At 41.8% G+C, this 25,366-nt stretch overlaps 1 protein-coding gene across 14 annotated transcripts in view; it reads right to left on the minus strand.

Annotated features, from left to right (window-relative positions):
* LOC309801325 (uncharacterized protein) overlaps positions 1 to 25,366 on the minus strand; it is a 153,739-nt gene that overhangs the window by 73,464 nt on the left and 54,909 nt on the right. For 3 of the 14 annotated variants that reach the window (XR_014293570.1, XM_082616056.1, XM_082616059.1), the window contains exon 1: positions 15,522 to 16,174. The exons of the other annotated variants lie outside the window; for them this stretch is intronic. Coding sequence is in view for 1 of the 3 variants with exons in the window: in XM_082616056.1 (XP_082472182.1) it covers positions 15,522 to 15,554 (33 nt within the window). In the remaining 2 variants the exon portion in view is untranslated. Of the gene's footprint in view, positions 1 to 15,521; positions 16,175 to 25,366 lie in introns of those variants that run through there. 14 annotated transcript variants of the gene reach the window in all.

Below are 25,366 nucleotides of genomic sequence, written 5' to 3' on the forward strand. Positions count from 1 at the left end.
AATCAAGGAGATGACCCAGGGTATCTCATTCAACCAAAATAGGGAATTACTGATTTTGATAGCAGGTTGGAGGCATGTATCATGTTGATTATCCACTCATTCATCCATTAATCCAGAGATTTATTAAGTACCTACCAAGTACATAAGAATATACTAGGCTTAGCGGCAGCTAAAAGAGGCATAGAAGGCAAAATAATAATGCTTGGAATATATGTCATGCTGTACAACTTACAAAGAACTTTATCCATTATTTTTTTTACAACTAGAGCTAATATTCAGTCATTTGCATGGTACAGGTGTTCCAGATATGTATAGCCATTGACTACCCTGATTGGCCAGTGTTCTTGTGAACCAGTTGTTAAATACAGCATTTTGAAGACTACCCCTGCCCACAGCAATGCTGCAAGGTCATATTTACATTCTCAATGATTCTGGCCTGTGACCACCTCCTAGTGGGTGACACAGTCAGGATTAGAACCCCCGAGTCGCTTATGATATAGTTAGAAGAGGAAGATATTAGAGAGATATGAAATAATTCTGGAGTGACATGAAAACAAGTGCCTGACTGTGTGAGCCAGAGAGCAGACACAGCAAGTGGGTGAAATAAAACCTAAGGGAAAGATCATCAGGTACACAGGTAAGCTTAGAGGGGGTGTCCTTTTGTGGTGGGGTTTGACAGCTGATACAGGCCTTAGAAAATATTTGGGATTTGGATTGTGTTTGGGTCATGGTTGCCAGGGAAAAAGGCTCTGGAGACATAATGCCTGGGTGACAGAATGCAGTGAGCTCTATGACAGAGGCAAGTACAGGATGTTACAGGAATCAGATGCTCCCATAACATCCTGAACTTCCTTCTGTTTTATTAGCTCAGCTTTCCATGTATAAAATGAGGATGATAATAACAGTGTGTACTCAAGGGTTGTTCTGAGGATCAAGAGATAATCTAGGTAAAGTGCCTGATATAGCATGTGCTCAATAAATGACTGGTGTCATTCTTTCATTTCCCTTAGTATATATGGTAAACGGTAAATATCCCTTTGCAGAAGCTCTTCATTTCCCACATGTAACATCCGGAATTCCTAGTTGCAAGCAACAGAAACCACCTCTGGCTGCTGATGATCTGTGAGTAGCTAAACAGAGAAAGAATTTATTGAAAGGTAATTCACAGAATCACTAGAAAGGCTGAAGAACCAGCCAAAAACATGGGCAAGAAACAAGGGAGCCTGGACAGCCAGGACCACAGGGAAAGTCATGCCTGAAGAGCCACCTGGAGAGAACACCCGGGCTCCTATTGGACAGAACTCCACAGCCACGCAAGACAGAGGACGCGACTCTCAGCACTGCCACAGCCATTGGTTTAAGTACCCTGCTCTCTCCTCCTCGTAGCTCCAGAATCAAAGTTTAGGAGGGGGCATCTGACTGGCAGGCCTAAGGTACGTGCCCTCACACTAGCTGCCATGGGGCAGGGGAGGACTAGCCTCTGAAAGTTCAATTTTTCCAGTTGAAATAACCCGGTCTCCCACAAAGATTCACGCATAAGTGTAGTGTCCACACACCAAAAAATGGTTCAGAGGCTGAGCAGCTTAAAAACAACTATTGTCCAGCACACCATGCCAGGCCTCCCTGTGACCAAGTTCCTGCCTGTCTCTCCAGTCCAAAGCCTAGGGCTGCCCGACTTAGGACTTTACAACCTAGTGATACTTAACGCACTGTGCTCCTTCAGGCCTCTGAGTAGATGTATTTATTCTTCCTCTACTTTTTCACCTGCTTGCTATCTACATAAACTTCCAGATGCAGATATAACTTCCACCTACTTGAGAAGCTACCTTTGACCTCTACAGGCTGGATTAGCTGCCTTTCTCTGTGTTCCCATGGCAGTTAGTATATGCCTTCCTATACCACTTCATATATTGAGTTGAAACCATGTAATGAAGGATCTGGCTTAGTGGTTCTCAAGTGTTAGAGTCAGAAACCTCAGAAGCAACTGGAGAGCTGGTTAAAGCACAGATGCCTAAGCCCCATTCCTAGAGTTTCTCACTCAGTTATTCTGGGGTAGGGCCTGAGCATTTGCATTTCTAATGAGTTCCAGTTGATTCCAGTAACATTTCACTGATGCTACTGGCCTAGGAACCACACACTAAGATCTAGTGACTTAACTCACACTTTAACCAATGGTTCTCAACTAGGGGCTATACCCACTACACCTGGGACATTTGACAATGTTTTGAGATATTTTTTGTTGTCACAACTAGGAGGGGGTTGGCTACTGACATCTAGTGGGTAGAGCCCGCCCCCTACCCCAACAAAGAATTATCCAGGCCCAAATATCAAAAGTTTTGTGGTTGAGAAAGTCTGATGTGCAAGATCCTGTAAGATTCCTAAGGGCAGACACAGACACTTATTCAGCATCATATTCTCACATCTAACACATCATATAGTCTGTAATATTTGTTCACTTGACGGTTATTAAATGGAATCATATGACTAAAGACTATGACTATCTTTTCTTAACCCAAAGTTGAAAACAAGTCTAGGGAGTACAAAGGAGGCTCGGACTGAAGACATTAGATGGGAAGCAGTCATAAAACCAAACTGTTGGAAGTGAAGTCACGGGAGAAGGACCATCTAGACTTCTCATCACCTGGTTCGCTGCCAACCCCATATTAATACCCCTTTCTGCATTCCCAAGCAAGCAACTTTGGCCTTCCAAAAGTTTCTCCCCAGGCCTGTTAGTTAGACTTCAATAACTATCTCCCCTTCTCTTTCACGGGGGCAAACCCTGGCACATGGACACAGAAATACAGATGGCATTTTCCAACCTCCCTTGCAGCTTGTGTGGAAAGACCTGGCCAATGCAACATGAGCAGAAACCATGTGTGCAAATTTGAGCCACATCCTTAAAGGGAGGGATGTGCCCCCTTTTCCTTCCCTTCCTCCCTCTTGCTGTTTTCAGTGTGAATGTGGCAGTGAGGTACCTTGGATCAAGCAGGTATGGGCCATACCCTGGAAAGGCATAGCAAAAAGTTAGCGTGAGCCTGAGGCCCTGGAAAATCTCAAAGAACAAAGCCACCATAGGAGCACTGAAGCACCTTTTTCCAGACGGTTCCATGGGAAAGACATTTGCATTTTGTTTAGTCCAAACTTATTTTGAGTTTCTGTTATATGCAGCCAAACTCCTATGCTAGCAAATATTACTAGTCAAACTTGAAATCCAGCTACTGTTTTCACCGTCAACATACACACGTGGAAAGCTAGAAAATTATCTCTGTGTGGTGGGACTCTAGCAATTTCTAAGTAGATCTCTCTCCTCTGCCTCAAACCCTACTCTACCTACTCTTCCAAAGATTCCTAAAGGCTCTCTCTCAGAAAAGCCAAGGCCTCAATCCCTGGTAAAATATAAATACTCCCAGGAGGGATAACACTTTATGTTATTATCAGGTTTTGTACCTGTGAAAGACAGAATTGAGAATGTTCTGCTAAGAAGGGAAAAAGGGGCTTTAAAATAAAAATGTGGCACCATTGAAAACCCATAAACCTCACAAATTTGCCTAAGATTGGCCTGAGGATAGATCCAAACCAAATACTGCCACAGTGCCCCCCTCCCTGTTATGAATACCTCCTAAGTCTTAATACTCTAGTTAACAACTGAAGCTGGCCTCAGCCCCTTTGATCATGTTGAGGAGAGTGGGGCCTTCTAGGTGGAGCCCATACCCTCTGGAGAAGGATTGGCTGCATTATCAGGTAAGTTGAACAAAGTTCCTGTCCCATCCATGGGAAAGGAGCAGGACAGGGGAAGCCTTCCTTGTGAGAAGGAAAGTCATGCTCTTCTTCCTGACTTTCCCAGCTCTTTGGCTTTAGTGGGTGATATTCCCCTTCCCCATTTGTCCTTGACTGAGTAGACACTCTAATTTATCTAGAAGTCACTTTTCATTTTGGTTTGGGATCTGGTAAATTTTACAGTCTGCAGTTGACTCAGTATGCCCTGAAGTGAAGGAATCTGTATATTCTGTCAATCTTCTAGCTTTGGGGAATGTTTTAAATGACATTTGGTGATTGAAAGTAAGATACAATTGCCCTGTGACAAAAAAGCTAATGATCAAGGCCCCTCTAATAGCTTTTACATTACTGTTAAGTCACAACACTCTCCCACTACTTTTTATTCATGCAAATGAAGTACAAATCAAATGAGAGCAAACTGTCTGTCAACAGGTTGGCTTAAATACCAGAAATCTCTTTTTCTTCCCTTTTAAATAAAGAGCAAACAAGGACAGAAAAGAAACAAGATGGTGCCTTTTGCTTTTGTTTTAATAGTTTGGTTTTTTTTTTTTTTTTCTGTCCTCCTCCTGCAGTAGGCCTGAAAGGTCACAAGATACGTGTTTTTTTCATTCATATCCCTGAGTTGAAGGTATTTGGAGATGATAAAAATGCACTTTTTTGTTCTCCCTTTTACATTTGGAGTCCTCCTGTCAAGGTGCCCAGAATAATGCTTCTGGAGCAGATGGGAAAGGCACACGAAACCATGCTGGGAAACCGCGTTTCCAGAAACAGTGTCTGTGTCAGCCCTGTTCTACAACAGAAAAAGCCACCTGGGGGAGCCTACCACGCCATCCTCTGTACCCTGCACCCATGTCCAACAGGACCTTTAACACCTGGCCATTTCTAATACTTACTAATTTGGCACCTGCTTCCAGAGACCCCATATTTTTCATCAGGCTTTGTCCTGATGGTGGTATTGGAAAGAATCTTGAGATAAGAGCCATATCTGCAGCCAAGATAAATGCAGTCATACTAAGGAGTAAAATACTATAGGCAGCCCCAGGAAGACAGCTGTGCTTGTAGGGTGTCTGCAGCCTTAAGCCAGAAGGTAAGAATTTTGTGGGAAAACGCCTAAGACTGCTGCTTCTCTTTCAGTATCAAAGATTGTTGTCTTATTATGGATGTTGTGATTGGTATTACTCAATTATACCTCCAGACTAAAGGGATCCGGGGAAAATAACCAACAATGTAACTCTCCAAACCAACCACTGCACCCATACCATCACTGTGCCATTTCATTATTTTTAGGTAGACCTCACTAACTAAACCCAGGGCCGGATGGATGTGATTAAAAAATAGTCAGTCCTTTTGGGGTCTCTGGAAGGGGCCAATAAATAGGAGGCTTCTTCACCTGAGATCTGAACAATTGATAAATAAAACAAAGGAGTGGCAGAGGGAAGCCAAAATAAAACCTTTATTATAAATAAGGGTCAACTGGCAGGACATTGCTCAATGTGAGAGTCCCAGAATTAGGCAGAGTTGCTCTCCCAGGCACAGGTATGCTGGACCCTGGAAGATGGCCCGTTCAGTGTAGAGGGGGAAGAGAAATCCTGCTTCCTGCAGGAAGGCAGATGGCTCTGCAGAAGGAAAAGAGGAGGGGTAGGTCACACATGTCCAGTTTATTTTTCCTAAGTGTATCAACCGGATAAATCACTCCACTGGATCAAGTGAGTAAAGAGATGGAGTGGGTCCAGAATGGCACACCTCCTACAAGGAAAGAAACATCAGGAGTGGGGAACAAGTTCTCCCTGCCTGGTAACATTGCAGGGGGAGGAAACTGACCCAGAAAGAAGTCAGGAGATTTCGCTTATGATACCCAATTAATAAAAGGTGACATCAAGTCATTGGACTGCCAAGCCCAAGGGTACCATGTCGTCCACATAGATTCACTCTGAAGGACAGGAGGATGTCACCCTCATTCAGTCATTGGCCATTTCCCACCATTTCCCATGTGCCACATCGTCGCCTAGTTTGGCTTCCCAATTTTCATTCAAGTCTGCCAATACTCTCCTTCTCTAAGTTGATGTTTAAAGCTATCCAATCACCACCCAATAGCCTCGTAGAAGACCTACATCAGAGAAGATAACCCCAAATTCTTTACAACTCAATTTACATGAGAAGCATGCTCTGGAGGACCGGGCAGATTGTTTACAGTCCAATCCATCCTTATTTGTCTTGGCCTCCTCATATACAGCATTGCCTCCCCCAGGCTGATATTTAGAAGGAATTTCAGAGCAAAATTCTCCATTATATTTACTAAAGGGTTATTGTTGAAAACATTGTCCACTTTGTTTCTCAGTCTCCTGAAATCAACACACACGCACACACACACACCTTTTTTAGCTCTAAGAGTTGTGTTGTTTTCCTAGTTAGGATACCCTTTGCTTAAGGTCACTATAGTTAATGTAAATTTTGTTTAAATCATGTCAATAAATTGTGTTTATCTTTTTTATTTGTTCATCAGAAAACTCAAAACCAAATTTGTGGTTCTGTGACAGTTGAACAGTGTAAGGTGCTGAAGGCTGTGTATCTGCAACTTCTTTTGAAACTCTCCCTCTTACCACCCCCCCACCCTGTGTCTTATTTATAGTCTCAAGACAACAATGTTTGTTTTCTATTTTACAATAGACTAGGTATTCTTGCAGGAACTCATAAATTCCATGGAACGACGGAGACAAATAAAATGCATCCTTAATTTTCTTCATTAATTTGCAATAAATTCATTTTAAATTTTTATTAAAATATCCAAGACATACATATTACTTGGCTTTAAAATTTTAGAATCAGAACATAAAATTTAATTTCATATGAATTTCCAAGTATTTAACAAATTTTCATCTTGTTCATCAAATTTATGAAGTTAGAATAGATTTTCCTTTTATTTGGTTGCTGACTCATTCATTACCAATTACATTCTATTTTTCAACACAGTGACTTATTTAAACTTACTTTCTTTTATCACTTAGCTAATTCACAGTGTTAAGAGAAGCATTCAAAGGATGAAGCATTTGACTCAGGTTAATTCTGTTTTATTTCTACAAGTATATTCTAGATTTAAAATCATTAAATATTTTATATTACCACTTTATATGCCAGGGAAAGTATATTGGCTGTTAGTAAATTTTGACAAAAGATTCTCACTAAACACATCTTCCAAAGACTCTCTCTGTTGGCATCTGCAGCTAAATTTAATCTCTTTTATATCCCATTGCCTCTTGAGATCGGAAGGCACTTTTTTGGTTCTTGTTTTGGTTAGTGTTTTCCCCCCAGAAATATCAACTGTTGCTGTCATTCTTACCGAAGTAGATTATCTCATTGTTGGTTCTATAAGCCAAGCTTATTCCTTGCAAAATATTTTTTAATAATCCAAAGTCCAACCACTAGACCAGCTGTCATCAGTTTGGTCTTGAATATCAGAAGTAAAAGGGACAGAAAATGAGACCATTTTATTTTCTATACCTTCTTCATGTGTTCCACTCTTTGATTTAGAGAGTGAAGAGAAAGAAACCAGTGAAGATTTTGTTTTGTTTTGTGTTTTTAAATGTCAGGTATATGATAACATTTATTTTTTAAATAGAAATGAGACACTGAGTTCTTATATTCATATAGATTGTCACACACTTGATATTCATTAACTCATTTCTTCATCCATTCACTCACCAAATATTTACTCAGCACCCACTCTGTGCAGACATTATCCTGAGGGCAATCAAGGGAAGGATAATCCACATTGTGGAGGAAGCCAGAGAAAGAGGAGACAAAACACCTGTCCCTTGCGGAGCCAACAGGTTACTTAAGGAAACATGGCATGCCCAGGGCCTAGCATACAGTAGGTGCCACATAGATGTGGGCCATCTTGAACTGTAACCACAAAAACATTTTCAGGTCTCTAATTCAACCACATGTCAACATGTCCACATGAATACAGATCAACCTGAGAAGCTGTGGTCTGATACCATGTGCATTACTCAGAAAGCAAGACCATTAGACTCTGCTAATTTAAGTTCATTCATTTTATTTCAGTAAAATTTCCCCATGCAGTCACTTCCTCCTTTTCCCCCATAAAACTGGCAAGTATTTTAAGAATGCATGCTCTGGAACTAGGTTATCCAGATTTAAAAAAAATTGATATATAAGTTACATATAATAAAATGCAGGATCTTATGATTTTGAGCATTCAGTTCAATGTTTTACCAATTGCATACACTTAGGTAACCACCACTTAAATAAGATAGAGACCATTTCCATTACCCCAGAAAGATTCCTTAAGCCCCTTACCAGGCAATCACTTTCTGATTTCTATTACTATAGATTAATTTTGTCTGTTCTACAACTTCATGTATGTGGAATCGCGGAGCATGTACATTTTCACGTCTAGCTTCACTCAAATCATGTTTTTGAGACTGTGCATTTATCAGTAGTTTATCCTTTTGTATTGCTGAATTGTACTCCACTATACAGATAGACTACTGTTTGTTTATCCATTCTCTTGTCAGTGGAAATTTGGGCTGTTTCCAGTCTTTGGCTATTATGACTAAGATTGCTATCATCATTTTTTAAAAGTTGTTTTGTGCACATGTGTTTTCATTTTTCTTAAGTAAGTACCGAGAACTTAGTATTTCTGGGTCATAGAGTAGATACATGTTCAACTTTCTAAGAAACTATTCAATAGTTCTCCAAAGTGGTGTGTCATTTTACACTACTGCCAACAGACACATCAAAGTTCTGGTTGCGCCACATGCTCACACTTGGTATTGACTGTCTTTTGGGTTTTAGCCATTTTCATGCGGGTAAAATAGTAGCTTTTAATAGTAGTAAAATAATAGGTTTTAATTTGCACTTTCTTGATGACTAATGGCTTTTCATTTGCTTCTTGCCATTTGTATGTGATCTTCTGTGAAATGTCTGTTCAAGATTTTTGCCCATTTTTTTCTTGGCTTGTCTTCTTACTGTTGATTTGTAGGAGTTCTTTACATATTATGGATATAAGATCTTTATATCTATATCTATCTATCTATCTATTTATATCTTACATTTTTTTTCCTCAGTCTGTGACTTAAATATTCATTTTCTTCATGATGGATCAGACCTCACCTGGTCCCTTCTCCTAGTTAAGTTCTCTGGGGAGAAATGTAGAAATATAGTCCTTCTAACATCACTAATCATCAACCTTTTCTTTTCATCATACAAAGAAAGACATTTCTCTAATTCTCTCCCTATCCACTCTCTTTTCCTTTGCTGATGGTCTTTGTTGAACTTGACATGTCCTTGTAGTCATCTATGTATCCCTAGTCTGAATTAATTACTTCATTTTCTAAACACACATAGCACTTATCTCTTCATTTCTTTCTATATTAATAGTTTACATGTCTTCAATCCAGACCACAGTATTTAACCACATATATTTAGCATGTCTACTTGGACATTCCCCTCGAACTATGCAGCCTCCAAATGGAATTTTTTATTCCACCCCTTGCAAAGATATTCCCTCTTTGGTCTTTCTGTCGTGGTAAGTGGCACCACCATACCCCAAGTTCTTATTCCAGAAATCTAGGTGTGCTTTGACTCGCATATCCAATCCCTCGGCCAAGGCCATTGATCTTACCACCTTCCATGCCAAAACTCTTGAATTTATCCACCTGTTTCCATCCTACTGCCCCATCCTGCCATTTCCCATCTAGATTCCTGTTTTGGCTTTGTTGTCTTTCTTTCCACTACACTCCAACTGTGTGGTCTTTCAGGTAGTTTCTAGAATATACCAAGATTTTTCTTCTCAGATCTTTGCATTTGAAATTCCCTTTGCTGTCAGTGCTCTTCTCTAGGGCTTCCTTGATCTGAAATAGCACCTCCCTACCCACTTTGATACTCTCTAACGCAATACCCTCTTTATCCCCTTCTTAGGATTTATCCCAAACTGTGGTCACATTTTCCTTGTTGCTCTCTCCCACCAAGATGTAAATTCCCAGAGCGTAGACTCCCTCTTGTTCACTAGCATATCTCAAGGATCCAGCAAAATGCCTAGCACTGATAGACACTTGCTGAGGATTGTTGCATGAAGGAATGTTTTCCTCACCAATTCGAATGTAGGATCATTTTTCTTTCCATTTTCTATCCACCCCAAAACATTTCTTTGCAAATAAGAGTATTATAAATGCCTCCTTAGGTGGATTACATTGATTTCCTTCAATGTGTTTAGCAAACTGCGTCACTTTTCCCAAATCAGCTTTTCTGATCTCGCTTCATATATCCTCCAATCTTTTCCCTCCCTAGCTTACACGTACCTCACAGCCCAACCCCAAATATGTTGTTTCTCTAAAGATTAATGCACAGCATATATACAGCTACATCTACAAGATACCACATATTTGGCAAAAGTAATTTTATGTGGATTCGGTCAATTTGGTGAAGAAAAACCAGCTGCTTAACAGAGCTGAGTAGTCAGCTGCATCAGACAGGTAGACATTGTGTCCAGGCACAAACGCTTGCTGTTTCCTGTACCTTCCTCTCCCTGGTATCACTCTCCCCTCTCATGAGGGTGTTTGAGTCTGATCCTCTCAGCCAAGTGGCAGATGGAGAAATTGTTTGCAACTGAGAAGAGAATATTTTATCAGACTTCCTACAATTGGGGTCCACTGAATTTTAATCTGCCAGCAAAGCACCGACAAAAGAGGAGGAAAAGTCTCAACAGGACATCCTGTAAGGTCGCCTCAGGAATTAGTATGTTTTTGGTCAACACTCAGTCAATAGATGATAAACTTTCAAGGGCAAATGAGAGAGTCCTGAAACAGATACCTCCTTGGTCCCTTTGGCCTGCTGGTGAAGCCTGCAGGGCAGAAGGGAACATGGGTCAGGAGCCAGGAAGTCTGTATTCCAGATCTGGTTCTGGTCCTGACTCCTTAGGTCACAGCCTGTTGGTGATGTCACCTTTCAGTGTCTTGGTTGCCCCATCTGTACAATGGAAAGGATACATCCTACTCCTCCCACCTGGGTTGTGAAGAAAATTAATTGGAAAATTAATATGATATCCAGACAGATAAACAAAAAGTTGTTTGTGAAATTAATAATATTTTATTCTTTTTCCTCTCATACAACTCCACAAAAGGCTCTGTACAATAATGATAGCCACTGATGTTTATTGAGCAATTACTATACAGCAGACGCATGCAAAGCAAATATATACAGGGAAAGTGCTCTTTGCATGAATTATCTCCTGTAACTCATATTAAACCCTGGGGGAGGATGCTAAAGGGGGCGCAAAAATATGAAAAACAGCATATCTTATTAACGGATTTCAATATTACCTAGGGCCTGACCAGTAAATGCTCCTGGAAACCAAGGGTTGTGGCAGTGCACTATGCCTCAGAAAATATTTCCACAGGCAAATTGAAACAAAGAACCAGATATCGATCCCCCAGAACTGCATTGCTACCTCCTGTGAAGTATTCCTCCCTGCCTCCCTCATAAATAGATACAGAATATGTATACAAACACATACACAAATAATAATAGTCCAAATTTATCGTGCACTATTATGTGCCAAGTATTTTACATATATAATCTCAATTACTCATCACATCAACCCTCGGAGTAGGTACTATTTTTAGCCCCAAGATAATGAAACAGAGAAATGGAGAGTAACTTGCCCAAGATGTTGGGGGTGGGTAGTGATAGAGCCAGAACTTGGACCCGGTTTTTCTGAAATTTAGAACTTGCTTTTCTATCCACTATCCCATACTACTTCTCGTTGCAGTTTTTTTCTCATTTTAATATTCTTAAATTAAGTTTTACAACTGATGTGAACATTTAATATGGTAGTAGTTGTTTAAATCCTCGAAAAACAAACAATTGTTATTCAAACAATGTTACCTAAGAATAGGGGAAATAGGATGGGACACAGGACACAGGACAGAGTAGAAGGTGCACATAACTGTGAGGCAGGAAACCTGGTTCTCATTTCAGCTCTGCCAGTATCAGCCATATGACCTAAGATAAAGCACTTGGTCTCTCTGAGTCTCTGGTTAGAAAATGAGGGCATTGAACTAAAAGGTACTTAAATTTCATGCATGTTCTAAACTCCCACATGGAATCTAGAGTGAGTGTGTATAAGATCATTCTCCAACCAATAGCCTGGGCTGTGCCTCCATAGCTCAGGGAGATTAAAGGAGACACACTCAAGACCTCAGCCCCCAACTGCTGCACATTCCTCTCCATCCCAGGCCCTTTCTGCAGCTCTCTGGAAACACAGGCTGGATCCAAAGCGCCTGTTCCAGCATCACTTCTGTTTACTCCACCATCAGGATGGTGTCATTTAGCCAGAGCCATCATTCATAGTCACACCAAATGGCCCATGGAAGAAAAGTTGGTTACACTCGAAGAACAGATGACAAGTGACAGGCTCCGCTCCTGATTTTCCACAATAACAGAGGAGACCAGCAACTGCCACGGTGGTCCAACACCCGAACAAAGTACTCCCTTCCAAGCAGACTCAGTCTGCTGACATCCACTCCTCTCTGGGGACTAAAGAGCATCCCTTGTCCCCTGTGAAGCTGGGCAGCCCTGTCTTTCCAGGGATAATATCGGGAGAGTCACTCACAGCAGCCCCTGCTCATCTGAGTTCTGCTGCTAAATAATTTTTATTTTGTGAATAAAAGTTAATCACTTAACTCCTTTGCATATCCAGTGCTGCTAAAGTAAGCAGAACAGGCCTAGGATGGTGGTGAGAATGAGCTGAAAACCAAAAACATGAGGGGGAGGAAAAGACTATAGAAATTCTCAACCAAAAGCAGTAACTGGAGACAACTGAGTTGACTTTGCCAATCCCCACGCAGGTCTACACTCCTTTATTTTGGCTAATGAATTGCAAAATGAGACTGCCCCCAGTAAATGACTGGAAATCTGCCTGCTGCTTATGGGATCATCAGAAGTTTCAGTGATTGAAAGCAAGAATTATCGGAATTTTTCCAGTCTGCTCTGCGGAGATCATTCAGTTCTAATTTAAAAGTTTTACTAAAAAGGACAGGTCCAGTAGTATCATTTTTTTTAAGTTTTATTGAAGTATAGTTGATTTACAATGTTGTGTTAATTTCTGCTGTACAGCAAATTGATTAGGTGTTATATATATCTATATATTCTTTTTCATATTCTTTTCCATTATGGTTTATCACATGATATTGAATATAGTTGTGCTATACAGTAGGACTTTGCTGTGTATTTGATTTATCATTTTTTTTAAAGTTGAGCTATGTAAAATTGCTATTTGCCCATTTTTGCCCTACAAGAGTAGAAATATCGTGTGGTTCAATCTAATACTTAATGCAAGCCACTGTCCTAGGTGTTGAAAATATAAACAGAGATAAGGCACAGTGTATCCTCAAGGGGCTGCCAAAAGAGAATCTCATAAAGAATTAGCTGCAGATTGGGTGTGCTTGATGCTATAAGAAAGAGGTACAGAGGAAAAGGGGTGGGGTTGAGGTAGAAAGGCAGTGTCCTGAAGTAGGAGTTTGCTCCTTTCATCAGTAGGAGTCCAGATCCAATGGAATAAGCACTAAGCCCTCCTTCCTGCCGTCTCAGCATCTGAAGACCAGACAGCAAATGCAGAATCTCCAAGCGAGTCTAAGAGCACGCTGAGTTCTGAGCCTGCCAACTTTGACTGAGTCTCTTTAGCATTTGTTATTTTTATGGGTCTCTGAATGCTTCCCTTGAATATTAATTTTCCTCAATTCTTTAAGTATATATTAGTTATTACATATTTTTGATTAATATTTGATGGCCGCTTAGGCTGCCGAGAGCTCCCATAAATTTCCCAAGTGGATATCTGGCACTGGGTAAGTGTGGGAGACCCTTTGTGTGGAGCAAAGACATCAATCATTTTAAGTCTCTGACTCCACACCTTAATACCCAAAGATATATTGCTAAGAAGCCCATAACAAGTCATTAAAAATGAATATCTTGCGGCAGTTTTCATGCCTGCAGAATTCCGCAGCAAAGGGAGGGGAACTTACGATGTGGCAGAGGCCAGTTGGCTCCAGCTTACCATGCTCTCTGGGCATGTTTTAAAGATTCCCTATTTCTCACTCCAGGACCAGCTACATAATTTGCGAGGTCCAGTGCAAAATGGAAATGCAGGGCCCTTGTTAAACAGTAATTAAGCATTTTGACACAGCAACAGCAGTGCGTTAAAGAAGCACAGGGCCATTCTAAGTGTGTGACTACTCAGGTCACATGGGCGTGAAGCCAGCCCTGCCTCTCTGCCAGCCCCAGCACCCTCATCTTCCTCTGTCTGGAACTTAGTCCCTAAATGTAAGTGCTTTCGATAAAAACAACAACCATGATAGCATTTTTTGAGGTACCATAAGGGCACTCTATTTTCGTGAACTTTTCTTTTCATTCACTCATAAGATCAGAGAGGGTTCTTCTCAGCAACCTGATAAGTACTATTATTACCTTTGTCCTACAAATGGGGAGATTGAAGCCTGTGATGGTTAATTTTATGTGTCAACCTCACTGGGCCACCAGGTACCCAGATATTTGGTCAAACATTATGCTGGGTGCTTCTGTGAGGTTATTTTCAATGAGATTAACTAGGTAGACTGAGTAAAGCAGATTGCCCTCCCTAATGTGGGTGGGTCTCATCCAATCAGTTGAAGACAAAAAGGCTGACCTTCCCTCATGTAAGGGGAAACTCCTGCTTGATTGTGTCTGAGCTGGGACATTAGTTTTTCCTTGCCTTTGGACTCTAACTAAAATATTAGTTCTTCCTGGGTCTCCATCCTGCCAACTGCAGATTCTGGGACTTGTGAACCAATTCCAATTCATATATATATATATATATATATATATATATATATATATATATATATATATATATATATATGTGTGTGTGTGTATATATATATATATATATGTATATATATATGTGTATATATATATAGTGAATATATGAATATATGTATAAAATTCATAGATGTATAGATACATGGATAATCTCCTATTGGTTCTGTTTCTCTACAGAAACTTGACTAATACAAAGCTAATATAGGCTGAGTAACTTGCCCAGCATCTCGGAGCTGGTAAGTGGGAGAATTGTGACATGAATACAATAGATGTATACCTGGGAATGACTGAAGTGATGTTGCATGAATGTGCGAACCTGGCCTTGTTAGGAAGAAAGGACTAATTCCATTAAAGCAGGGCAGAAGCCCTTAAACAACTTTTCTTTGGTGCAGGGCAGAACAAGCCGAGCCGGGAAATGCAGAGGATGGCACTGTGAGCTCAGACTGATAAAAAGGTATGGGAGAGCCGGGCTCTAATCCCAAGACTGCTTCGATCTAACAAGATGGCTTTGCTAGGTGGGAAAACCCCTGCTCCCCAGAACTATGATCCCCGTGTGGCAGGAGAGTGGGCTGGACTTCATGTCCTCAGTAAAGTCCCTTCCTGTCTAAAGAGGGAGGCTTTCACGGTTCAATCCTATGAGTTTCTGGAAGGAAATTGTCTAAGATGATACACATATCCTCTCTTTTGGTGCCTTGAGATGACTTCTGTATTTTACTCACTATGAAGTACCTCACTGAGCTCAAGACACGGTTGCACATCACGGCCTCCAATTGCACAGAGACATGAACAGGGTGAGGAAGAAGATTTTTGCCTCCAAACACCAGCAGTGCCCAGAGGCCCTACTGCCTTAGGATAAATGTACATATACTCACCCAAACCTTCAGTCTGATCTGAGGCTGACGCATATTTTATTAGCTGTCAGCGTTCTGAAAGTGGGGAGAATGGGACCGAAGGCAGTTTCAAGGAACCTTTTCTCAGAAACCGGAAGTCTCTGTCCTTTCCCACATACTTAACCTACTGGAGAAGAATGATTACAAGACTCAGTAAGAAGGGTGAGAAGGAAAGTAATTAACACTTTTTTGAGTCCCTAATTTGTGCCAGTCTCCGGAGATGGCAGTTGATGTATATCATCTCATTTAACCCTCATGACAGCCTTGTGAAGCTGGAAACAATCCCCATTTTACAGATACTAATCTAAGAGGCAGAGACATGAGATGAGTTGCTTGTTGTCTCAGATTCTGAGCAAGGAGCAGAGCTAAAGTCAAAGCCAGACCTTCCTACGGCATCACACATTCCCTGAAATGACCTGAGCTAAAACCCCAGCCCTATAAATGGAAACAGAGTCTGGGATAGATTCGGACACTTTGAATGTATCCTGAAGCCACTGGTTTATTTTATCAAATGCATTAATATTTGTTTACTGTTTACCAATATTCAGATCAAGTCAGGAAATTTAAGGAGAATAAGCCAGCTCCCATGAGAGAGTTTAAAATGGATATGATTCCAGTTTCCTTCATCTCCTAGGGCCCCAGGTCCCATTGCTCATTAAAAATTCCAAACATCTTTGCTGTTCCCCTGCCTCTGGGCCCATCCACCTTCTCATGAGCCCCAAGGAGAAGCAGCATCCTTGCAAACTGAGATCTCCAGCACTGAGTACTTCATCTTCATTGATGATATGATCCAGAGTTCCACCAGTCTTATGACTGAGAAACTATACCTCCAATCCTTCCTACTGTGCTCTAAGACTCTGTTCCCCAGGGTCCTGGTCTAGTTGTGGAGATAACCTGAGAACTGTGGAATGTAGCACAAGGCACAGCCTATCAGGCAACAGCAGTGACCGGAGACTTCTTCTCTGCCATCACACATCCTACCATTTCCCACACAGCTTCATCTCCTCTCAGAAGCTCTGCATCCTTCCAGCCTCTTTCACCTTCTCATTTACTTCCCTATATTTAGTTCTGTGGTAATTATTTAGACAAGTGGTTTTAAAACAGGGGCAATTTTACCCCGCAGGGGACATTTGGCAATGACTAGAGACAGTTTTAGTTGTCACAACTGTGAGGGTGCTACTGGCATCTAGTGTGTAGAAGCCAGGGATGCTGCTAAACATCCTACAGTGCACAAGACAGCTCTCACAACAAAGAATTATCCAGTCCAAACGTCAATAGTGCCACAGTTGATAAACCCTGATTGAGACCCAGGATGGCAAGTTTCTGCCACGAGTGCTCCTCCTCCCCACTTCCCCTCTGTCCTTTGCTGTCACATCAAGTTGATCAGGGCATTCATTCCCTCTGAGCCCAGTTCTGAGCTCAGAATCCTCTCAACACAGGGCTCCAGGCAGCTGCTAATACGTGATAGGTGCTGAAATGCAAAATCCGTACATTAGACACTTTTGGGTTGGTCATATTTACCTACTGATATTTAACCCTTTTGTAGCAAAGATCATGTTTTCTATACTTTATAGTCCCTGATGAACATGAAGACAGGAAATGACAGAGGGAGGAAGAGAAAAAGGGTGGGCAGGTGGAGGGTAGCAAAGAAAATTAAAGAGAAAAGAAGGGAAGAAAAAGAAATAGTAGTGTAAAAGAAAAAGGAATGGAAAATTGAATAAATAAAGTCCAAAACGAGGCACCACTGAGATCAATACCTCTGAAATAACTGAAGCAGCCCCTCTACTTGAAGAGCTTATTTTGTATATTCTTTTTTTTTTACTGTTACAATTTTTATTAATATTTGTATTATTCAAAATAATCCTATATATTCTTAACATGGTTCTTCCAAGTCAAAGGAGCCAACACTGTGAATTTCCCTACAGTCAAGAGGTTGACTCCCTGTCATGAGAACCTAGTCACTGTATTCTTTTCGTTGTCTCAGTTGACCCAGGCTCCATGTAAGAATTCCCCAGTCTCCCTGTAAGAATTCCCCAGTCCCTCCCAGTCCCTTCACCGTCCCCCAAGTACAGAGCTTTCTTGCGAATTGGTGAGGAAGAGCTGTCATTTTGTTGTCATTTTCCCTAAAGGCCACACAGAGTGCCCCATAGAACTGTATTCAAGGTTCTTCCCAGGGACTTCCCTGGTGGTCCAGTGGGTAAGACTCCGCACTCCCAATTCAGGGGGCCTGGGTTTGATCCCTGGTTGGGGAACGAGATCCCGCATGCATGCCACAACTAAGAAGCCCTCATGTCACAACTGAAGAACCCACACGCTGCAACGAAGATCCCGCGTGCTGCAACCAAGACCCAGCGCAGCCAAAAATAAATAATAGATAGATAGATAAATAAATAAATATTTTTTTTAAAAAAAACAGAAAAGAAAGAAAAACTTGTTACAAAAAAATAAATAAATAAAGGTTCTTTCCAAATGTCTGTCAGCCTTCATCTTGGTGTGGATTGCAGATTCAGGCAAGGGCCGGCATCCTCATAATAAACGGCCAGCCGTGGTGGCTTTGAGCTAAAAGAAACTCCTGAACAGTGCTGACTGTTGATGGTCTTGATGGATTCATTTTGAGTGTTTTTATAGCTTAGATCTTCAGAAGAGAGTTGACGGGCCCTTTGTGTTTAAGGGTTTATGCCATTAGAATGGCATAATCACATGTCTGTTTTGAACTTTTCCCTAACAAATGTGGAAATGTACGCAAAATGCTCATGTATACAAAGGGCACTTCTGAGAAAATAACAAACCTTGCTATTGAGTAATCAAAGTGATCAATTTGTTGGAAAAAAACACTCTTTGAAGGCACGTATAATTTTTGGCAGCGTGTGTCTTGGGATTTTTTTTTTCTCCCACAAACTGCCAACTAAAAACCCAAGCACAGTTTGTGTTTCAGATGCTTCCATGCATCTCTACCAGCTGAACTCACCCTGTCTAAGGTCCAAAGCATTTGCTCAGTGTGGCTTCCTGCGCTCAGCTCCTAGAGTGGCCAGACTCGCCACCCGCTTCCACTGATTTTTTTTAATGTTTTTTCTCTTTCTTTTTTTTCTTGAACGTATTCCTATTCTCTCAGTCCATCTGTTAAGTCTTTTCATTGGTGGCATATTTGAGACCCCATGCCATGCAAACTCCCACAAAGGAACCTTCTTTGTCCATTGTGAAATGAAGTGATCCCTCCTTCCTCTCTGCAAAAGAGGGCTGCTTGGATGGGATCCCAATGCCTGGAGAGAGGAGACAGAGGAGGCAGGAAGAGACCATCGTCCTCCTTGGAGTCCTACTTAGTTCCTACTACTGCCCTTTCCACAAGGTGGACGAGAATAACACAAGTGGCTGAACCTCATGGAACAACGAGCCATAGCATGCAAGTAGTTCATGAAAGTTTAAAAGACTTTAGCCAAAGTGAGGACAATGTGTAAATTCAGCATCTGCAGAGCCATGGCATTTTCTGAGAAAACTCCAGTCAAGAGGTCAAAGGACCACCGCCCCCTTCACCCCTTTCCCAGTGACTTCTGAGCTGCTCGCTTCGTGCCCCTGTAACTTACAGGCAGTCAGGCCAATCGGGGCCTGTGTGGGCAATGGCTCTGCTTTTGCTCTTACTGAGAAAGCAAAGGCATCTTTCGTCACCTTTGCCTCCTGTAGAGAAGGGGCTGGTTCTCATGTTTTCCCCCAGGTCAATAGCTCAGGGCTTTGCTAATCTTGCTGAACACTTCAGTTTCTAGATGGTATATCAATGAGGCATTCAAACAGAGTAGTTTATACACAAAAATTCTGTCTGCTTTGTAAAAGATTATCCTTTTATAAACACTCGGCAGAAAACATAAAAGCAAATAGGGGACAGCACATAGAACAGGAAAGATGTTAGCAGGGAGATTAATACTGAATGGGTCGAAATGAATGGCGCTTACTAAAACGAGGTCCAGATACTTTGGCTGCAGTGAAACATAAATAATGGGAATGACACATCGTTTATTCGGGATAATGAGTTGATCCAAAGTAGAGGCCTAGGACAAGAGATTAAAGATTAAATATCCATCTCCTGATGAATATCAGTAGCCAACTTTAACCTTTTCCTTCCAAAAGTACAATTTTACTGTAACAAGTATACATGCTTATGCTACAGTACAGAAGTAGGATTTTTAGAAAACAACAAATACCATTTGAATCACTTTCTGATCCTGGTGGAAAACATTGTTTCATGTTTCAAGACAGGAAGTGCAGTTTTGTTTGGTTTTGTTTTGTTTTGTTTTTCCTAGTCTATAGCCCCTGGAAAGTGATTTAAAGAAAAGTTTTCCCCTCAATACTCTGCATTGGAGGAATCTAGTTTAGGGACTCTGCTTACAGTTCCTCATTCATCCATTTAACAAGAAAGTTTTTCAAAACAAAAAGGAAAGTGAGACTGGCACAGCCCCATATGGATTTCACGTGACCAGTGAGCACCATAGAATGACAGCATGAGACAAGCCTTAGAAATCATCTCAGTCTGACTTACCATCCCGTCGGGGAGGAAATGGAGGCTGGCAGCCAGGGCGTGTCCCAGCCAGGTCCCACAGCCAGTTAGAAGCAGACCCGGGACTAGGACGGGGCCTTCTGTCTCCCAGCCCCCCTCTCTCCACTGCACCCTGCTGCTTCTTTATTCCCTCAAGTTGGAAATAATGACCAAAGCAGCTTGCTGGAAGTGCCAGCACCCACATGCTAAATTAAAGCCCTGAATTCATGGAAAACTTAGAATATTGGAAGCTCTGAATAAATAAGAGTTGGAAACAAAAAAAGGGGCTGGGAGGAGTTGTAGCAGTGGGAGAAAATATAGAAGAGAAGGGTGCAAAAGGAACGAACTGCAATCGCAGATGCCCGCGATGCCAGCCGCAGACCCTGCCACCCGGGCACGATTTTGGAACAGTCCATTCGTGGCCCTTCCCTCTCAAGGGGCAAGAAGAAATCAGGTGGTTTGCCCATTTCTCGCAGCCAAGTAGTTGCCCACTGTTCACAAGCCAAGATCGGGAGAGTGGTTCTGTGGCTGGTAGATACCAGTGGAATGAGGAGAGCAACAAGATTCGACTGTGGCGTTAGGAAAAAAAAACCAAAAACAAAAATCCAGCCTACCAACCAGGCTGGAGCAGGAAACCATCTCAGGTTAATTCCACAGCCACTCACCTACAGAGAGCAAGGTCAGAATTTGGCTGGTGTTCCATGTGATATCAGTGTGGTGGTTTCAGTCTATGCTCCAGGGAACATTTGTCTCGGTGCCAAACCAACATGCATGCGTGGTTGGCAGGCTGTCCTCCAGGCCAGGGATGAGGAGCTGTGGAAGTGTATCCATTTTCACTTTGCAAGTATCTGCATGCCAACGCCTCACTACTGCTATTCTTTGGACAAAGAGGGGAATTTATGCTTGAGAGGGAGGCTGTTTTCAGGTATTTTACTTCACATGGGGATGGTGAAGCCAGCGATTCTAATCCTTCCATCCTCTCTCCTTGGGCGAATCCTCTGAAGTTCATCGTTTTGTCAGAGATGAAAATAATTGAACCACTTCCTAGATAAGAATAAGTATTACTGGGACCACCTGCCAGATCTTCTTAGCAGGAAAGAATTTTTTGTGATTACCATGTATCTCATAGGTTTCCACTTCGAAGGGGTAATCAAGAGAAAAGGCAAGGTATTCACAGGACGTGAAACTGCCATTTTGCAAAAGAAAGGATATATTAAATAGAGAGCTTTAAAAAGGGGTTCAGAAAGGGAGACCATCATAAACTCAATCCTTTTTTGAGCACTGAGCATGCTCAGTACTACAGACTCAGAAAAGAACCTCACCACCCAGCCTCCCTAAGTTGAAAAGGTACCCAAAAGGAAGCCCAGTAATAAGCAGACACATTTAATATTTTTATCAAGTGATACAAGATACTAAGGCACACGTAATAATGGAAACAAGAAGAGGGTAGCTACAAGGAGAAAGATGGTAGAAGGACTTCCCAAATGAAGCATCATGTTTTCATTGAATCTTTTCAGTGATGTCCAGTCCCAGTTGAGGTGACTGTCAACGCTAAGGAGAAAAGACCAAATGTGGCGTTGTGCTAGAGATGATGTTATACAGCATCAGAAAGATGATGCTACGCAGACCTTGCACCCACCCACAAAGGATTTCCAGTTAAATATTCCCAGTACTTAAAGATGCAACCCACACTTTTCCAGGTATTACTGACATTCTCTTGTGGATGGAGCCTATTAGTAGATTCAACCATGAAAAGGCTGCAGCCTCCAAAAAGGAGATCATTGCATCTTTACCTCCCCAGAGACAATTTAGTGATTTGTAAAAGCAAATATGCTTCCCTCAAATTAATGGCCTGGTGGTGAGTTGGGCCTGGGAATGTCTCTCGAACTGGCATTGGAAAACATTGATCCAGGGCATTTCCTGGCGGCCCAGTGGTTAGGACTCTGTGCTCCCAATGTCGAGGGCCTGGGTTTGATTCCTGGTTGAGGAACTGAGATCCTGCAAGCTACAGTGTGCAAATACTGGTCTACTAGCAAATAGCTATAGAGGAACTCCCTAAATTGGTTCTTTTTCTCAGATTATCAGATTCTTAGCACACTGCATGGTCATTCTCATAGCTCCCAAATGACATGCCTACATGCTTGTGAGATTACTTTTCTCCTTAAGGCCAAAGCTGCTGAAAACCACAGGGATCTTAATAGAACAAATTACCATTTTCCCCAAATATTTTCACTGAAAAAAAATCAATATTTTCATAGGTTAGTGGGTACAGTAAGAAAGAAAAAAAAATCCCTTTTTATGGCTAAGACAAGTAGTGAGTTCTGGAGGGCTCTGACATGTTTCCCCAATTCTGGACCTGCCTTTAAGATTGGTTCGTAGGTCAGAGCAAAGTTAATTTTTTTTACAAATCTACAAAGGTAACTTAGTACCTTTAGTGCATGTTCTTCACACTTGGACTTACAACTCCAGAATACTCAAGTCTATATTTGTGTGAGGCTAGCTAAGTTGGATCCTCATTAACTTGTTACCTCCACACATTCTTTACAACTTTGACAGACTCAGGCATCACACAGTCCAAGACCTTAATGTCTGCTTGATGGAGAAGCAGAACTAAGAACTGAAGGAGGCAGGGCCAAGACAGGTCCCACCAGGTTAATAGCAGCAGAAGTCTCCAAACAGTGAAGACATTCTGCTTGCTATGACAACTGCTCTTCCTGCATCAGGTTCTAGTCTTAGTAGTTCTCAGCCTAGTAGTCTAGGAGTTGTTTCAGAGTCACCTGGGGAGCTTTTAAAGAACACCCATGGGACTTCCCTGGTGGCGCAGTGGTTAAGAATCCACCTGCCAATGCAGGGGACACGGGTTCGAGTCCTGGTCTGGGAAGATCCCACATGCCACGGAGCAACTAAGCCTGTGCACCACAACTACTGAGCCTGCGCTCTATAGCCTCCAAGCCACAACTACTGAGCCCACGTGCCACAACTACTGAAGCCCATGTGCCTAGAGCCCATGCTCTGCAACACAAGAAGCCACCGCAAAGAGAAGCCCGCGTGCCGCAACAAAGAGTAGTCCCCACTCGCCGCACATAGAGAAAGCCCGCGCACAGCAACGAAGACCCAACACAGCCAAAAAATAAATAAATAAATAAATTTATTAAAAAATAAGATTAAAAAAATAAAGAATACCCGTGCCCAGGCCTCAAACAGAGATCCTGATTTAAGTGATCTAAGGTGGAACATGGGCGATGCATATTTAAAACTTCTTCCTGGACTTCTAATGCAGTTCAGAGTGGTGGGCTGAATAACGGTTCCCAAAGATATCAGGTCCTAATCCCTGAAACCTGTAGATGTTACTTTGCATGGCAAAAAAGGATTTTGCGGTTGTGATTAAGGTTCTTGAGATGGGGGAGAATATCTTGTATTATTCGGGTGGGTTCTAAATATAGTCACAATTGTCCTCATACAAGAGAGGCAGAGGGAGATTTGACACACACAGCGGAAAAGGTGACATGAAGGTGGAGAAGAGAGAGATCTGAAGATCTGGAGTGATGTGGCCATAAGCCAAGGAATGCCAGCAGCCACCAAAAGCTGGAACAGCAAGGAATGGATTCTCTCCTGGAGCCTCTGGAAGGAACACTGCCAACAGCTGGATTTCAGCCCAGTGATACTATTTTGTACTTCTGTTCTCCAGATCTATGAGAAAGTAAGTTCTGTTGTTTTAGGCCCTAAGTTTGTGGTGATTAGTTATGGCAGCCACCGGAAACTAATATGGCCAGGGTTGGCAATCAGTGCTCTAGTCTCACTGACCACTATTAAAATCATCAAAAAGGCCAAGCTCAGTGCTACCTCTGAGCCCTTTCACCTGTTTTTTTCTCATCATGGAGTGCTCTTTCCCATAGCATCACTTGGCTGACTGCAGGAGGCCTTTCCTGACCTCTGACCCAAACCAAATTAGATCCTGCCTGGTATTTCCTTTAAGAATTTTGTTCTCATCCTTCATAGCACTTATCACAGTTTGTAATTAGATATTTGTTTGTCTTGTTATTTGTTTAATGTCTTTCTTCCCCACTAGAATATAAACTCTCTGAGAACAAGGGTTACACCTTTTTGTTCACCACTATATTTTCAGCACCTAATATGGGGGCAGACACATAGTAAGTGATTGATAAAAATGTATAAAAACAAACAATGAATGAATGATACTCATGGTATACAAGACCTAACCCCAGGTAACAGCTAGTTATGTGAGATCAGGATCTATCTCCTGGGAGAGAGAATGGCAAGATCTAGGAAGGAAATCTGGGCCCCAAATCAAAGGGCCACAGTCCTAACAGCAGCCCAGACTCTGTGGGAGAACTGAATAATGAGGGAGGTTACGTGCAAGGGGTTAATATGTGCACATTTTGTTCTTGATTTGAGCAGACAAGCACAGTTCCAGACTGTACTGGCTATATGTCATGAGGATCTTGATACAGTACCAGGTTTGACTTGTATCAGCTCAAGAAGTGAACAGGGAAAATCAAGCAGGTAGAACAACCTGAAAACTGCAGCAAGGCCTGCCTGGAAAACTGTAGGCTCTGACAAATATTCAAATTAGACAAGTTACATCTATCTCTCCATCTGAATACAAGATAGGACACTGGTTGAAATCCATCAGTCTTCAGGGGTTTTAGTATGCTCCCACTGTCCCAAGTCAGGTACAATCTATTTTGTTGTATTTGTGTAGCATCTGCTTTACAAAACCACTGGAGCAAATCCAGAAAAGCAAGTAGAATCCATTACACTGTTCCTTTTTGACTGCCTATTCCAACTGTAGTAAACAGACCCCAAAGGCAAAAGTGATTGACTGGACAGTGCTTTTCAGGGTCAGTAACCAAGATGGTTCTCTCATCAGAACCCCCCAGGGAGGCTCACTCACTTGGTTGCCAGAGAAATACAACTGTGAAAATCTAGGAATTCTAGGATTAGGAGAGAAATTAAGCAGAACTAAAAGCCCCACCTTCAGCCAAAAAGCTAGAATGGTCAGGTAAGGGAAGAAGAGGCTTGGTAAGATAGAAATACTCAAAGGGGGATTTCAGTTAGATTCTTTGGTTGCAAGTAGCAAACTTACTCAAGCCAGAAAAAGATGATGTCTTTTGTTTTGATATGGTTTTACTCCTCCAATTTGACCTCAAGAACATGTTGATTTTGTATTTGTAAATGTAAGCATTTTAATCAGAGTAGCACCAACATCAGTAAATTTTCACTGAGAAGTAATTTTCTAGAACAAACTCTATTGGTTCTGTGTATCTCTGGTTTTTAACAG

This window comes from Mesoplodon mirus (assembly GCF_964341445.2).
Source record: "Mesoplodon mirus genome assembly, chromosome: 3".
Classification (NCBI taxonomy): domain Eukaryota; kingdom Metazoa; phylum Chordata; class Mammalia; order Artiodactyla; family Ziphiidae; genus Mesoplodon; species Mesoplodon mirus.